General features: G+C 39.9%; 1 protein-coding gene across 1 annotated transcript; it reads left to right on the forward strand.

Annotated features, from left to right (window-relative positions):
• Positions 1-8,265: 8,265 nt before the first annotated feature.
• Positions 8,266-11,335, forward strand: ppp1r3g (protein phosphatase 1 regulatory subunit 3G). The gene has a single exon (XM_066683391.1). The coding sequence runs from the start codon at positions 8,366-8,368 to the stop codon at positions 9,077-9,079; it is 714 nt and encodes a 237-aa protein (XP_066539488.1). The 5' UTR covers positions 8,266-8,365; the 3' UTR covers positions 9,080-11,335.
• The last annotated feature ends 4,432 nt before the right edge of the window (positions 11,336-15,767 follow it).

A 15,767-nucleotide genomic window follows, 5' to 3' on the forward strand; every position in this document is an offset into this window, starting at 1 on the left:
TCGTGTACAACCTTGTAACCCTGTAACTTGAAACCCTGTCCACTCACAAACTTAAAGCATAACAATGAAAATATCTGAAATGTTAAACTTTCATATGAAAATTTGCATAAGAAGAAACTGGGAAATTTAACCCATTAACACCAAACTGCTGAGCGGTTTGCAGAATAATCAAATGCACATATGCTGTTACATCCCAACCGAAGCAAAAACAAACTTATTGACCTTGCATTTGCCACCATGAAATACGGGCCTGAAAAAACCTAAGGTATCCATAAACATCCACAAGTCTAATATTTAGGTACACAACTTGTTCAATCATTTCACCATATATTTCAGTGGTCAAGATCCCCATAGAACCACCACACAGCGGGTATAATTTAGCTGACACTGATGTGGTGGTGGTATGTTAACGTGTTAAGCTGGTGTGTAGATCACACACAACAGTGCTGCTGGAGTTTTTGAGCACTGTGTCCACTCACTGTCCACTGTTGGACTCCCCTATCTTGTTGGACCAACTTGTAGATGTAAATTCAGAGGCAGTGGCTCATCTGTTGCAGGTTGTTGGTCAACCTGTAGTGTTTCAGTTGTCACAGGCTGCTGTTGGCCAGCAGTGATGTGGGGTTTAAAATCTCCAGTAGCACTACCGTGTCTGATCCACTAGCACCAACGTTTCACTGCTGTGCTGATAATCATACAAGGGGAACTAATAGGGTTAAAAGGGGGTTAACAAAGTATGCAGAGAAACAGATGGCCTACGGTATGTAATTGTAGAAATACAAAGTGCTCCTGTATGGTCAGTGAAGCTGATGAAATGAAAAATATATGTAGATACACCTAAGTATATGTATAGATTACCTTATATTAGATATGTGTAGATACATATAATAAAGTGGTCACAGACTATATATATATATATATATATATATATATATGTATATATACACACACACACACACGCTTGTAGAAGTAAACTGAAGGCATTTAATCTCAGATCCCAAACTTACTCAGTGATGTATGATGTTGAGATCAAGGCTTTGTGTGTTTGTGTGTGTGTGTGTGTGTGTGTGTGTGTGTGTGTGTGTGTGCATGGGGGTACATCATCTGCTGCAGTAGTCCTTGTTCTTTTTTCCTGAAGTTCTTTATGCCTTTGGCCATGTGTTCAGGGTCATTGTCATGCTGCAGGAGAAGAAGAAGAAAAAAAGAAAAACCCTTCCCTGATGGAATTCCATGATGGATAAGAATCTGCCTCTATTTCTCAGCAGTGAGGGGAACATACATTTTGATAAAAAAAAAAAAAAAATCAGCAACATTATCTGCAGAAATACTGCCCCAAACTGCAAGGTTCCCGCAGCATTATGACTTCTGCAAAACTGCGTTTGTTTCAGTTTGGATCAATCTGCCCCTAATGTCATTGATCAGTAAAACCTGTTATATATCTTTAATCATGCACTGAGTTGGGCCTACAGAAACCCACTGTTTTATCTGGGACCTAACAGAGTAGAAACATTTTTCCAAAAAAATAATAATTGTATATCGAAAATCTCTGTAACACCCGTCTTCCCCTCAACCATTCCTTTCTTTGGTTTCATTCAATCAGATCTTTTTCAAAGCGTAATAACATACAGCCATGGAGCGAGTTCGTTTTCTTAGAAGTGGTTTATCACTGCCATCTGCTGGATTATCCATTAAACAGACTTCTAAACCTTCCTTATACACAACGCAGCTCGTTTTAGCTTTCCATCCAGTTTCTTGAAAGCAACAAATGAAATTTGAATAAAAAATTTTGAAGTAAAATAAAAAAAAGAAGAAGAGGACTACAATGTGTAAAATAGTTAATATAAGTTTATTAGTAGTAAAGATGCACTTTTTACTAGAAAGAATCCTCCTGACATTTCAATGGAACAGTCATTGGATTGAATTAAAGCTAATTTCGACTAACGATTTAAAACGATGGTGGTGGGGTTAAAATAACTGCACAATACAATAACTGCACAAACTATGCTGCACAGTGGAGCAACAGGTAGCTCTAGGTTTCTGGGGTTGTGTTCAAACCCCACCTCGGGTCACTTTCTGTGAGGAGTACTTCCTGTGTCTGTGGGGGTTTCCTTTGGGTTTTCCGGTTTACTCCCACAGTCCAAAAGCACGTGCTGGTAGGTGGCCTGACAGTACAAAAGCATCCATAGGAGTGAGTGTTTGTTTTCCTGTGATGGACTGTCCAGTGATTCCAGGTAGGCTCCAGACAAACCGTGACCCAGAACAGGATGAAGCTGTTACAGATAATGAATGAATTCACGAGGTAAAACATCAACTATCATGCTGCTGCATTGTTTTCAGTGAAATACAGGCAAAAGAAGAAGACAAACACTATATTTGATTCAATTTGTATTATCTATTGTTGATTACTAATGATAACTGAAGTCATATAGTGATAGGGGCTAAATATACCATTCCTATTAATTAAACAAAAACGATTATTAATTTTAAAATGAATTTCACTACACTTCCTGGTAGTGCCAGACCCACTTTGGTTGCTTCCACTAGTTTTCTAAATAAACTGAAATATAGGTATATCATAGTTACTGTGTGATCCTCTTCATGTGCCAGTGATGTAGTAAAAAATAAAGACGTGAAGTTCAGCTAAAACACACAGGTAAGGTTCCAGCTCTTACATAAGAGAGCACATATTTGACCAGCTGTTAATAACAACACTGGCAGATCAGTCTGCTCAGGCTGGGCAATGCTAAAACACACGTTCACTGTTTCTCAGCCTAGAACTTATTTAAAGTGTTGTTTCCAGTCATTTATACTAAACACTGGGCAGCCATGCTTCTAACTTTAGTGCTGAGAATCTTACCAACTCTGCAGGTTCTCTGTGGACTTAAACCAAGTCCGGTGGGGCAGTTTAACCCTTTAAAGCCAATTATATGAAATATGATTCATGATCTTTGGAGGTGGCTCTTTCATCATCTAATGAAGAGAAATACAGAAACAAACTTCCATTCTTTTGAGGCAAGTGTTCTGAGTTTTCTACTGAACTGTGAATGAAGTGGAAGCATTTCCATGCCTTTACCAAACCATTTCAAAATTGTTGATATCATCATGAAAACACAGGAGAAAACCTCAAGACCACTTTTGTGTTAAACTGAAGCAATTCCAGATATGATTTGTACGATGTCACTTGTAGTTTAACTAAGTTTGTTCCATTTCATTGATGTAGTGTATTATACCCGTCAAATACTAATTAATTATAATAAATATTCAGAAAATTCAATCTGTTCTTTACAGCAGCAAAACACATTTAGACAATTTTACTAAGTATTTTTATGAAACAAAAATGTATTTTTAGTTTTCCAAAAGCCTTTGTGTGCCAAATGTGTTAGCTCAGTTCTCGACAACGAGTTTGTGAGACAGATTCAGAGGAAGATGATGATGATACAGATGAGTGTGGGAGGTCTGGTGAATAACCTCATACCTCAAGCCAAGGTTCAGACAGTAACAGAAACAACTGTAGATCCTGTAAATATGGAAACACGGTTGTGCAGATCAACAAAAAGAGCCTTTGTGGTTTTGGTGTTTTTATTACCACCCGTATAAGAAATGTAAAAATGTCATAATGAAGAACAGAGTACTTCTAGGTCAAGGAACTCTGGAGCAGTGTTTCTCATCGGCTCAATGTTACATTTTGCTGATAAGTTCTGAAGAACAGACAATCATTTGCTTTTCTTTGTTTAAATCAAATAAATCAAAATTAAAAGAAGTCTAAAGAACAGTTTTAACTGATGCAGTGAACTAAATGAAAGACCAATTAAAGAAAAAAATATATTGTTAAATGCCTAAATATAATGCATTCAAAATGTATATGATGTATCAAAATGTATATACAACTGTATTGGGAGCCCAAGAACAAAATTACTAAATCTTTCCTAACAGCTCTGAACAACTCCAGTTGTAAAAATCTCTCTATAAATAACACTGATCTCAAACTGGACAGAATGGAAGTGATGTCACTCTTCCTTTTTGTATGGAAGCCCGTTTCCGCCACATAAAATCAAGCCAGCAATTTTTATTTTTCATTAATAAAAATTGCTATCATTAATTTTTCATTAATAAAAGTTGCTATCTCAATATATTGAGACAGTATCTCATTGTTTTAGATAAGTCAATATATTATTGTATAATAGAGTATACAATCTCAATATATTGATTTAGTAGATCAGAATAATGAGATGCTATCTCAGTATATTGACTTATCTCAAAATAATGAGATAGTATTTCAATATATTGAGATAGCAAATTGCATATTAATGAAAAATAAAAATTGGTGCCTGTTTAGTATTAAGAGTCCCCAGAGAGCTAGAGGTTTCAGAGTTGTAGCACAGCCCAGTGGACGAAAAGGAGAAATGCAGTTAACTACATTTTCAACTTTCCAAAGTTTCCAAAGTGGGTCACTGCTGTGTGCTCTTCCAAATCTCTTCCAAATTGGCAACAGAAAAAAAAACACCTCTATACTCCTTGAAATGTCCTCTTTTGCCTTGGGTGTAGCCAAGAGAAAAATTAAAGTAAGGCCTTCAACCTGACAGATCTTTGGAACTTTCTTGGCAGAACAGGGTTGATATACAGGAAACACGATTCATCAGAGACATTTAACAATAAAAGGCTCAACTTAGTGTTTTACAGTGATCCAAACGTATTATTTCTGCTCCAGTCTTTATTATTTGGGTGTCAACATTACAGTCACACTGATGTGGTGGTGGTGGCTGTGTATGTGTTTTGCTGGTAAAAGTGGATCAGACACAGCAGTGTTGCTAAAGCGTTTAAGGTGGAACTGTATGTTCGAGGGGGAAAAAAATCATTTACCACATACAATTTGTAACACTGTAGCACTTTATGTAATGCAGTTAGCCATCTTCTGAATTTGGAGACATTCCACCTTGAGTAATCCAAATAATCTAATTTAGAAATCCAAAAGTAAGTCAATACTACACACCTATGGAGCAGGAATAGAGCAATATCCTCATCTCAGTTCATGCATTTCAACATTTGGAGTTCTCTTTGCTGTTAAAAAGTCCAAATGCCTTTGCTCTGCCAAATACAGAGAGAGAGAGAGAAAGCCTAGCATACCACACCAAGACAGGATTTTTTTTTTTTTTTTGTACAGACACCAGAGATTCATAAAAACATTAAAACGGTTTTGAGCATGCAGACAGACTGGACAGCTAGAATATGTTGAGAAAACATCCTCAGAATCGTATTTTTAAAAAAGTTTTTTTTAAATTAAAATGTGAATGTCACCTTTTTGAAAGTAATTAAAAAACACTTTGTTTCTCACAATTTGCTACTGCCACTTTGACCTGAAATTGCTGGCAGTGCAGTAGAATCTGCCTCCACTCCGTTGCTGGATCTGCTGCTGCTGTTGTGTTGCACTGCACACCTGGGTTAAAGACGTCTCTAAGGTGCTGCATGTTTGGCTACTCCTTGGAGTTGAGCTTTTCCTTCAGGGGAATGTAGTTATTGGTGATTTGTACCCAAAATCATGTTTGCCCATGAGCTCAGAAATGCATTAACCTTCCAGACAAAGCACAGTCCTAAAAACAATGAGGTTGGCCTACATTGCTGCTTGGAATTACAGCACCCAAAATTGAGTAATTTTGAATAGGCACTAGGTACAACTCATGCTCATAGGATTAATTCCCCATATGCACCTTGATATATTACTGTCCTCTGATGACTGACTATAACTGCTACGTTGGTCTCCAGTGTGTCACCTACTGTGCAAAGCAGTGTGTCTGGCTGCAGCACTGACACCGCAGACTAGAGCCAGTATCCAACAGTGTGTTGAGTCAGATGCCCATGATGGTGCAGGACAGATATAATCCATGTTGATGGCCCAGCTTATGTCATCAAGCGGTTCAGTGCCATCATGGCAGTTCACAGTTCAAAGCCATCACATTGTGAGCAGGCAAGATGGTGATTTCATTTGTTCATCAACGCCTTTCCATTCACAGAGGATTGATCTGAACTCTTCTGACACCATTGTGCCAAACTTTGCAGAAGTTGAAAGCATCACGTATGGCTTTCTTTTTTTAAAAAATTGAACTATCCATTTAACAAAAGGACTACAAAAGCATTGTACACATTATATTATTAACTAGAACAAATATCAACAAGACAGATCACAATTAAATCTTTCCTGGGGATACAGAGCATGAAGGGAAATACGTTTAAGCAATAACACTTGAATGAATACACTGTGCCACTGGGCAGTGCTGTATGGAGGTATATTTGTGAGTTAATCACCTGTGTGCGTGTGTATAAATATATATGAATTAGTTTTTTAAAGGGAATATTTGTCCTGCACAAACACAAGTCAATGACTACACCTGCTCAAATCTGCGGCTACGAGTCTCAAATGCTGTCTTTTTCGCTTACACGTGACAATTTCCGCATGCTCTCAGTTTTGCACCAAATATCTCAGTCAGTGTGGTGCAAAACTAATTTTAGGGGCAGGCACTGTTCAGAGGTCAGCGAAAGCTTCTGACCAGTCAGAGGACTCGTTAGGCACAGGTCGAATGCTATTGGCTGATTTCTCCTCGTTCTGTGACTGAGCGCCTCCTAAGCCTTCTCCAGAAAACAAACACGGAGGACCGAGGGTCCAGAAAATGGAATAGAAAACGGGAAATTACTCTTTATCCGATTTCTGATGAAGAAGGTGGCATAGAGATAAAGCCGGGAGTATATGTTACTATGTAGCATGAATATGGGGAAGAAAGCGTGTTTGCCTTAAGGAGTTTGAGGATATTTTGGCTTGAAATGCTTTTTTTAATCTTAATAATTACTCTGTCTTCCTCACATTCCTGTGACACGTGGCAGATATGTGAAATATGCAATATTCACAGTATAGGCCCAAAGCCGTCTCGCTAAATATGTCTAAACGTATTTACTGACGAGGAGTCTTCAGTGAATCTATTCTGAGCATCAGGCATTCGGGATGAATCGAATCAACCATAGACTGTAAATGGGATGAACTCGCCAATGATTCAGAGAATCAAAAACCCTGAGTAGACTCGGTCTCGGTTTGCGAGCACATTCTGCTGCGCAATTTGAATATGAGGCGGCACGGTGACGCAGAAGGTAGTGTCGCAGTCACAGATTGTGGGTTCAAGTCCCGCTCCGGGTGACTCTGTGAGGAGTGTGGTGTGTTTTCCCGGTGTCTGTGGGGGTTTCCTCCCACGGTCCAAAAACACACATTGTTAGGTGGATTGGCGATTCAACTGAACTGAACTCGACTGATCTGGATAAGCGGTTACAGACAATGAATGATGAATTTGAATATGAAAACAGACCCAACTCAACACTCTTTCCAAATATGTATCATATCACTCTGAACTGCTGTAAACAGTGAATTAGTTATGACTCTATCAGTTTATCCCTGGCTTTGTGCTGTTTAAAACCTATAAACAACACAGTAGACGCGGCTTGAGTCATCCAGAGCACGGCCCCGGAAACATACAGAGAACTTTACAGATTTTATTACGTTTTCCATCAAAAAGTTGATGAGTAATTTCCCGTTTTCCCCGTTTCAAGGACCCTCGGTCCTCCGTGTTTGTTTTCTGGAGAAGGCTTTTCGTAGGAGGCGCTCAGTCACAGAACCAGGAGACCTCAGCCAATAGCATTCGACACGTGCCTAACGAATCCTCTGATTGGTCAGAAGGGATCGCTGATTTCTGAATAGTGCCCGCCCCTGGCTCTACAGATGCACACGAGAAAATAAAAATAAGAAAACGGCGCAATATTACAAGCTGCCGCTCTGAATGAGATAAAAACAATCCTGGTCGCTGCTGTAGCTTGGAGAATCTACAAGTGGCTTGTTTGTGATGGAGGTTTGCATTTCGCAGTGTAGAAAAGTCTTTCTGGTCAAACAGCGTTCCACAATGATTACATGCCTCGTTTAGTCCATAATCTGCGCTTGTGAGGAGGGACTAAAAAGTACCTGGTGCAAGGGACTAAGTACCAAATTTGCCTAATGGAAGAGAAAAAAAAGCTGAGTAAGGTCCATTTTTAAGAGGAGGTGACCCACTATTTAATATTCCTAATTTCGTTAAGATTTCTCGGTTTCAATAAGGTTTCTGTTAGTGGTTTACTTTCACTTGGAAAATAAACAAAGCTTGTCGTTTGGCCAGAGTTTACCTCTTCAACTGTGCCGTTTGGGGGTTAATTATGGTAGGGGGGCGTGTCCACTACAGAGTCTGACCCTTACAAGTCAAACTCCACACTCCGCTCCAATCTCTAAACTCTGTGGATTTCTGGGGATTTTCTCTCTCTCTCAATGTTCCTACAGTAAACCTTCTCTCTCTTCCTCTCTGTGATGTCGTTCCCACAGCAGAACGGCGCGCTTTCCACGCACGAGGATGAGGAGGAAGACGAGCTTTCCGCCGCGGAACTCGAGCTCGCGCAGGCCCGGGACCGGCGACGCGCAAAATCCCTGCCCGCGTACCCAGAGCACGAGCATGAGAGCGCGCTCTTGCTGCGCGCGCTCGCGCACGGCTGTGGTAAACGCGTGCGTTTCGCGGACGCTTTGGGCCTCAGCCTGGCGCGCGTGAAGCACTTCAGCGCCGCTGAAGAGCCGCGCGTGCCCGTGTATCACGTGCCCGCGCCACCGGTGCGCGTGCCCACGCTCAGGACACACGAGGTGGAGTTGGAGGCGCGCGTGCGGCGATGCGGGCTCGCGCTGGAGACGGTCAGCGTCAGCTGCGGGCGCGTGCACGGCATCATCCGGGTCTCAGCGACGGCGGCGGCGCGAGCGCGAGAGGTGGGCGTGCGGTACACGCTGGACGAGTGGCGCACGTACGTGGATACACTCGCCGTGCTCGTTCCCTCGCTCGTGCAGGCGCCCGGCGGAGAAAGTTTCGCGTTCACGGTGTGCGCGCCCCCGCGCCCCGACCCCAGCGCCGCCGTGCACTTCGCTTTATATCTGAAAACAGAGGGAACGGAACTGTGGGACAACAACGACGGACAGAACTATACACTGAGGGCAGGACAGCTCAACAACAACAGCAGCAGCAGCAACAACTACATGTGATTCGAAAAAAACAAACAGCAGAAACGGACCTTTCAGAGCTCTTGTTGTAGAACGCTTTTGGGACAGTGTGGTCAGAAACCGGTTCTTTATACAGACAATGTTTCTACAGAACTGTGGACACCGAAAGCATACCATTTGAATGCCTCCGTGTGTCTTTGCCTGTGTAAACAGTTCTTAAAACCAGGGGCCCTTCACAGCAAGAACGCTCCTCACGTGTGGACTTGGGTGTGTCTGTAGAACACTAGTCAGATACTGAGTACTGACTGAGTACACATAACCACGGTTCTTAAAGATTTTCAAACATTTTCCCACCCTTTTGTCATTTTATGGTCACTGTTGTATAGTATTAAAAATGACAGTTATGATTTTATTTACAGTAAATAAAATTGAATGAATAAATGATTTAAAAATTATTATTATTATGTTTACAATTACAATATTATAACAAAGAACAGGAAAAATGCATGTTCCTTGACGGAACTGATGTCAAAAGCAGTGATGAATAAATTCCTCTTGCTTGCAATTTTCAAACTCTTTGTTTTAATGTTTTATATTATTACCATTTTAATGCTATACAACATTTACTATAAGTTGTCAAAAGAAGAGGAGTATGTTTGAATATTGAATAACAATTATGTTACACACACAAATACACACTCAAAAACCTCTTTACAACTCACTTGTACACCTAATAGAAATGAACACCTAACAAAGCTTGGGAATGCATAACTGTGTCTTGTATATGACTGGAAACCTGTTGAATGATGTTCTTAACAGGAAGAAGACTTTCCTCTTTACTTGTGATGTTATGGACCCTACTGAGACAATGCTCTCAGAAACGGAAAGCTATTAAATATATGGCTCACATGTTAGATTAGATTAGACTCTGTTGACCCTACAAGGGAAATTTCTGATGTCTATACCAGCACCACCTGTGGTAGTGGGGTTTTCAGTGCCCTCCCCCAAGGGCACAACCAGGCCTGTCCTGGATTTGAGCTCATGGACTACACCTGCCATGAAGTTATTGAGCGGGGCTGCTTCACAAAGCCGGATTTATGAGTTAGCTACACAGCTTAAGTCCAGAGTGGAGGTATATCCAATAGGAATGGCAATCTCAGAGCTTTTCACATAGGACACACATTTAATTTGTTTGGCTAAGTTGAGAAATCCTGCTTTGTGGAATATCTCGCATGTCTTCAATCGAACCAAATACATCTCACTGTATTAACTCTTGGCTTTTGAACGAATTTTCTATTAAAATATTAACAGGCAATGAATGTAGGTTTACCCTGGGCAAGTGAAGGTAGTGCATTTTAGGTTTTTAAATTTTTTTTTTCTTTTTCCTGTTTTCCCTTTTATTTTATTATTTATTTCCAATAAAAACAACAACAAAAACTGCTTTGAAAAAAGGCTTATTTTTGAGATGCAACAGCTAATTATACTGGTAAAATTCAGCTCTGTGTTGTTTCTCCTTGATGTCAAAGACCTTATATTTTCCTCCTCGCTTTGTGTATTCCAGGGTATTTTGAACTCATATAAAGGTGAAGGTTACTGCATTGATCTCTACTTTTTTCATTCATTCATTCGGGTGACGTGTGTGGTGTCAGACAGAACTGTGAACACTTTGAACAAAAGGGTGTTGTAATAGAAGCATGTTTTTTCATTTGTTTGTTAAAATGTAAGGTATCGAAACATATTCTGTTGATCATGATCAGTTCAGTGTTGATCTGTAATCACACAGAATGCTGTTTGCAACTGAATGTAAAAAAGAACAAAAAAGACTTGTTATAAAATGGTTGTTTTTGTTGTTTGTCATAATCTTATTTAAGAACGTTAAATCTAGACATAAAAGCACTCTCTGACATTAGGAAAAGATTTTTCAAGGACCCAAAAACACTTAGATTACAGTGAGGCTGAATAAGTAGCATCACACATCTGACAAACAGCACAAATGGCCATGAAACATGTGTTTTAACAGATTCCAGATGGAGGCAGGTTGTATGAAAGAGAAAATATAGGATATAGGAAATATGGGAATATAAGTTTTTTTCACAGACGGAATGGCAGTGATTTGAATATCAGCAAATTCAGGTACTTCCGTTTGTGGTCACACAACACTGTCTGCCACACAGAAATTTGTGGAACACACTATCAGATTTTTATCGAATTAACCTTTCCATGTTAATCTCTAAAGTATGTTATTTCTTACATAATATTTCCATTAAATGTAATACAATACTGCACTGAATAACTTAATAGAATGTACAATTCATTAATAAATTTAGCTGAAGGTTTCCCGAATCACATCAATATTGTCAATTCCAACCTGCCTCCTTCAGATTAACTCCGGCAGGGGTAACTCCAGCAAGAATTCCCAAAATTTGGTAAAACATGGTTCTGTGATGAATATTAGCCTAATGTTTATTCATGAATGATTAATTATTAAATACAATTTTATTGCATGTCACTCACAGGAGATAAATACCAAAGTTGGATATAATCTGTGTCCATTGTGACTCTATTTGTAAAACAAGAGACTGCCTGCAAGGTCCTGAGACATGTTTGGAGGACCTTGTCCTATAAGAAACATAGTCCAACCTCATTGGCATTTTAATCTGGAAACACAATGTTATGTAGTGATACTACCAAAACTAATATGCAGGGTGGGCCATTTATATGGATACACCTTAATAAAATGGGAATGGTTGGTGATATTAACTTCCTGTTTGTGGCACATTAGTATATGGGAGAGGGGAAAGTTTTCAAGATGGGTGGTGACCATGGTGGCCATTTTGGATGCAACTTTTGTTTTTTCAGTGGGAAGAGGGTCATGTGACACATCAAATTTATTGGTAATTTCACAGGAAAACTTAATTCTTTCATGAGTTATTTACACGTTTCTGACCACTTATAAAATGTGTTCAAAGTGCTGCCCATTGTGTTGGATTGTCAATGCAACCCTCTTCTCACACTCTTCACACACTGATAGAAACACCGCAGGAGAAATGCTAGCACAGACTTCCAGTATCCGTAGTTTCAGCTGCTGCACATCTCGTATCTTCACAGCATAGACAGTTGCCTTCAGATGACCCCAAAGATAAAAGTCTAAGGGGGTCAGATCGGAAGACCTTGAGGGCCATTCAACGGCCCCCTGACGACCAATCCACTTTCCAGGAAACCATTCATCTAGGAATGCTCTGACCTGCCACCCATAATGTGGTGGTGCACCATCTTGCTGGAAAAACTTAGGGAACCTGCCAGCTTCAGAGCATAAAGAGGAAAAAATTTGAAAAACATGGGAGGATATGAAGTACTCAAATAAAAAACAGAATGGAGTGATTTGCAACATATTTCAGAAAGTTGGGATGGGGGCAGTTTAGGGGTCAGTATTGTGGTAAAAATATTTATTCATGATGTAATTTGAAAGCAGGTGATATAAACATTTATAGTCGTGTTTAAGGGGTAGAAAAAATGGCAGAGGATCACAAACTGGCCAACAGATACATGAGAGTTTGCTGATATCTTGAATAGCAAGTATCCTGAAAAAAGGGTGAGGGAATTTGGATATAATTGTGGATTATGAAATTATAAGATTCTTGGATTGCAAAGACACTTTCAGTGTGTAAATGCCAACAAATAAGCCCAAAGGATCCAGATCAAATAACAGGAGCATCCAGAATTACTATCAACAAGTCCAAAAGCCAGTGTCTGTCATAATATGAAATTGTGTCAAAGGTACGTTAAACTTCTGTGACTTTAGCGTTAATGCTAAATGCATTATTAATGCAATTATTATTATTTTTTGCATTTAGCATTATTAATGCTAAATGCAAATTACTTTTCCAGAGACTCCTATGAACATTTCAGCAAGACATATCCACATTCTTGCTGGAGAAAGATTGTCCAGATTGGACAAATTGGAGTGTCCCCACTTGCCTGATGTCCTTGTGTCTCTGACTGTAAAATCAGACCACATAGTGTTGTACACCTTAAACACAGCTCTGGCTGCAATGAGAGCAGTAAAGTGCAGCTTACAAACAGCACTTCTCTATTCCAAACCTGAAACAGTGTGTAATCTATATACAAATATGAATTATAATAACAAGTATGATACAGCTTTACACATGGAGCAGATAGTGAAACTGAGGCTGAAACAACAAGGAATGGGGGGGTGGGGGATTGCATCATATATATATTTTTTTACCTAACAAATAAAATGTGTTTAAATAAAGGAACTGGTCTCTTGAGAGAACTGTGGATTGCGATGCATGCCGCCTTAAAGTTTTAAGCAGAAACTTCCCAACTGATCCAAAGCTTCGAGACCTTATTGATGTGGTTCAGAGGTAAATGTTAAAGGCTCTGGAGAGAGAAACAAACTGTGGCGCAATATCAGCGGAGTTGTTTTTCGGGAAAAGTCCAACACCGCAACAAGCTTGTTCCATTGATATGGCTTGCTTGTAAAAGTGGAAAAAGTTTTAGCAAAACCTGGAGAGGGGGCTCAGGTGGTCTTTGCCTACTGCTGTTCTCTCTCTCTCTCACATTACACTGAGGTCTGATCACTAGCTTTTAAAACTGGATCCAGTTTTGTTGCAGGTCTATGTGAATTTGTACAAATGCTTGAAAATATTTAAAAATAATACAAATATGGTTAAGTTCATTCATCTTCTGTAAGTGCTCCATTCTCAACCTGGTCATTTGGTGCAAGGCAGGAACACACCATGGACAAGCCTCCAGTTCATCAGGGCACCATTAACTCACACATTCACTAACATCTGTGACCAGTCCAACATGGTCACATCAAACTCCTCACAAACTGTATCTCGGCGTGAGGACTGAACCCAAGACCCAACACCCAGAGCTGTGTAGTAGTGACATTACCTGTAGCATCACTACGCCACTCGTCCCTCAATTGATTTCTACAATTCATTTCACATCAGACCACCCTGTATGACTTATTTTACATTTTATATATAAATTAATCATGCAGTAAATTTCAGTAGCTAAAACAATGGCACTCCCATTAAATGTAGGTTTATTCTACTTTCATGGCACACATTCATGGACTGGCCAGTCCACTGTAGCTACACATTAGCCACATTCACCTATTATAGACACACTTTGAAGGTTTTTAAAATGTACTGTTATTATTTTTATTATTATTAATGCAGGGGTGTTTCTAGACTACTTGTACTGGGGCACACAGATTTAGGGAGCCACAGATGTACCCTTCTGCTTGCCATTCAGTTGTAGGGGCACAAATATTTATGTGGTAAATTATGGCATCAAAATATGTTCTAAAGTTCTGAGAACCAAAACACAGAATCCATAACCAATAAATGTTTTTTTTGTAATTGACAAAACTGTCATTAATATTGAGAGTTATAAAAACAGGTTTGTAAACAGAATATTTCTGTATATAATCGTCTATTTTGAGTTTAATAGCATACTGGGCTGAGACAAGTTAGATCTTTAAAATTTTTTACATTTTTTATTTTTTTAGTCATTTACAGACACTGGGGCTTGCAAACGGTGAGGAAACATCCTCTGGTTGTTTTATATATATATATATATATATATATATATATATATATATATATATATATATATATATATTCATTCATTATCTGTAACTACTTATCCAATTCAGGGTTGCGGTGGGTCCAGAGCCTACCTGGAATCATTGGGCGCAAGGCGGGGAATACACCCTGGAGGGGGCGCCAGTCCTTCACAGGGCAACACAGACACACACACTCACACCTACGGACACTTTGGACTCACCAATCCACCTACCAACGTGTGTTTTTGGACTGTGGGAGGAAACCCACGCGGACAAGGGGAGAACACACCAACTCCTCACAGATAGTCACCCGGAGCGGGAATGAAACCCACAACCTCCAGGCCCCTGGAGCTGTGTGACTGCGACACTACCTGCTGCAGCACTGTGCCGCCTATATATATATATAAACCTGCCTGTAGTTCTGCTCAGCTACCAAGGATAAAATTTACTTTTTACCGCTGTGATTTTAGCGAGGCTCAGCATCATTACGCGACTGTGGGAAAGTTAGGATATAGCAACCCAGGTAGTTTGATGTTCTTTTTGTGCACACACATCAGCTGTATTGGCTTTTAACATACAGTATGTGTGCAGAGTACTCTCCAGCCTCACCCACAGAAGCCCTGAGCTTAGCTTATCTTTTTTGAGCTGAGCTGTCCATCACATCACTGTAATTCATTGTGGCAACTTTGATGCTCATAAGCTCAGAGCAGCCTTTGTTAATGTGTAAGAAACATGAAGGCCTATTAAGAGTTCTTTCCTGCTGAGTGGATTGTACATGATGTAGTCCTTGAAGCTGTGCTACTTCGTGTTAAATCTGACAATTTCATTACCCATCATAAACTCCAAAAACCCATGTGCAGTCTGTTCCTCTGTTCTCTTCTAATTGAGTACACTCAAGATGTGTCTTCCATCCACACTGCCAAACACTATGAATAGAGAAGGTTTATATTTAAGCTTGAAGTGATTTATACACTAGGACTCCTACACTGAGCACAAGTTTATCTGCATGTATGATTTTTAAAGAGCGGCACGGTGGTGCAGCAGGTAGTGTCACAGTCACACAGCCCCAGGGTCCTGGAGGTTGTGGGGGCCCGCTTCGGGTGACTGTCTGTGAGGAGTTTGGTGTGTTCT

Source organism: Hoplias malabaricus, chromosome 10 (genome assembly GCF_029633855.1).
Source record: "Hoplias malabaricus isolate fHopMal1 chromosome 10, fHopMal1.hap1, whole genome shotgun sequence".
Classification (NCBI taxonomy): domain Eukaryota; kingdom Metazoa; phylum Chordata; class Actinopteri; order Characiformes; family Erythrinidae; genus Hoplias; species Hoplias malabaricus.

Bases quoted from the DNA above. Each gene is read 5' to 3' on its own strand.
- ppp1r3g (XM_066683391.1), top strand. From the start codon at position 8,366: ATGTCGTTCCCACAGCAGAACGGCGCGCTTTCCACGCACGAGGATGAG.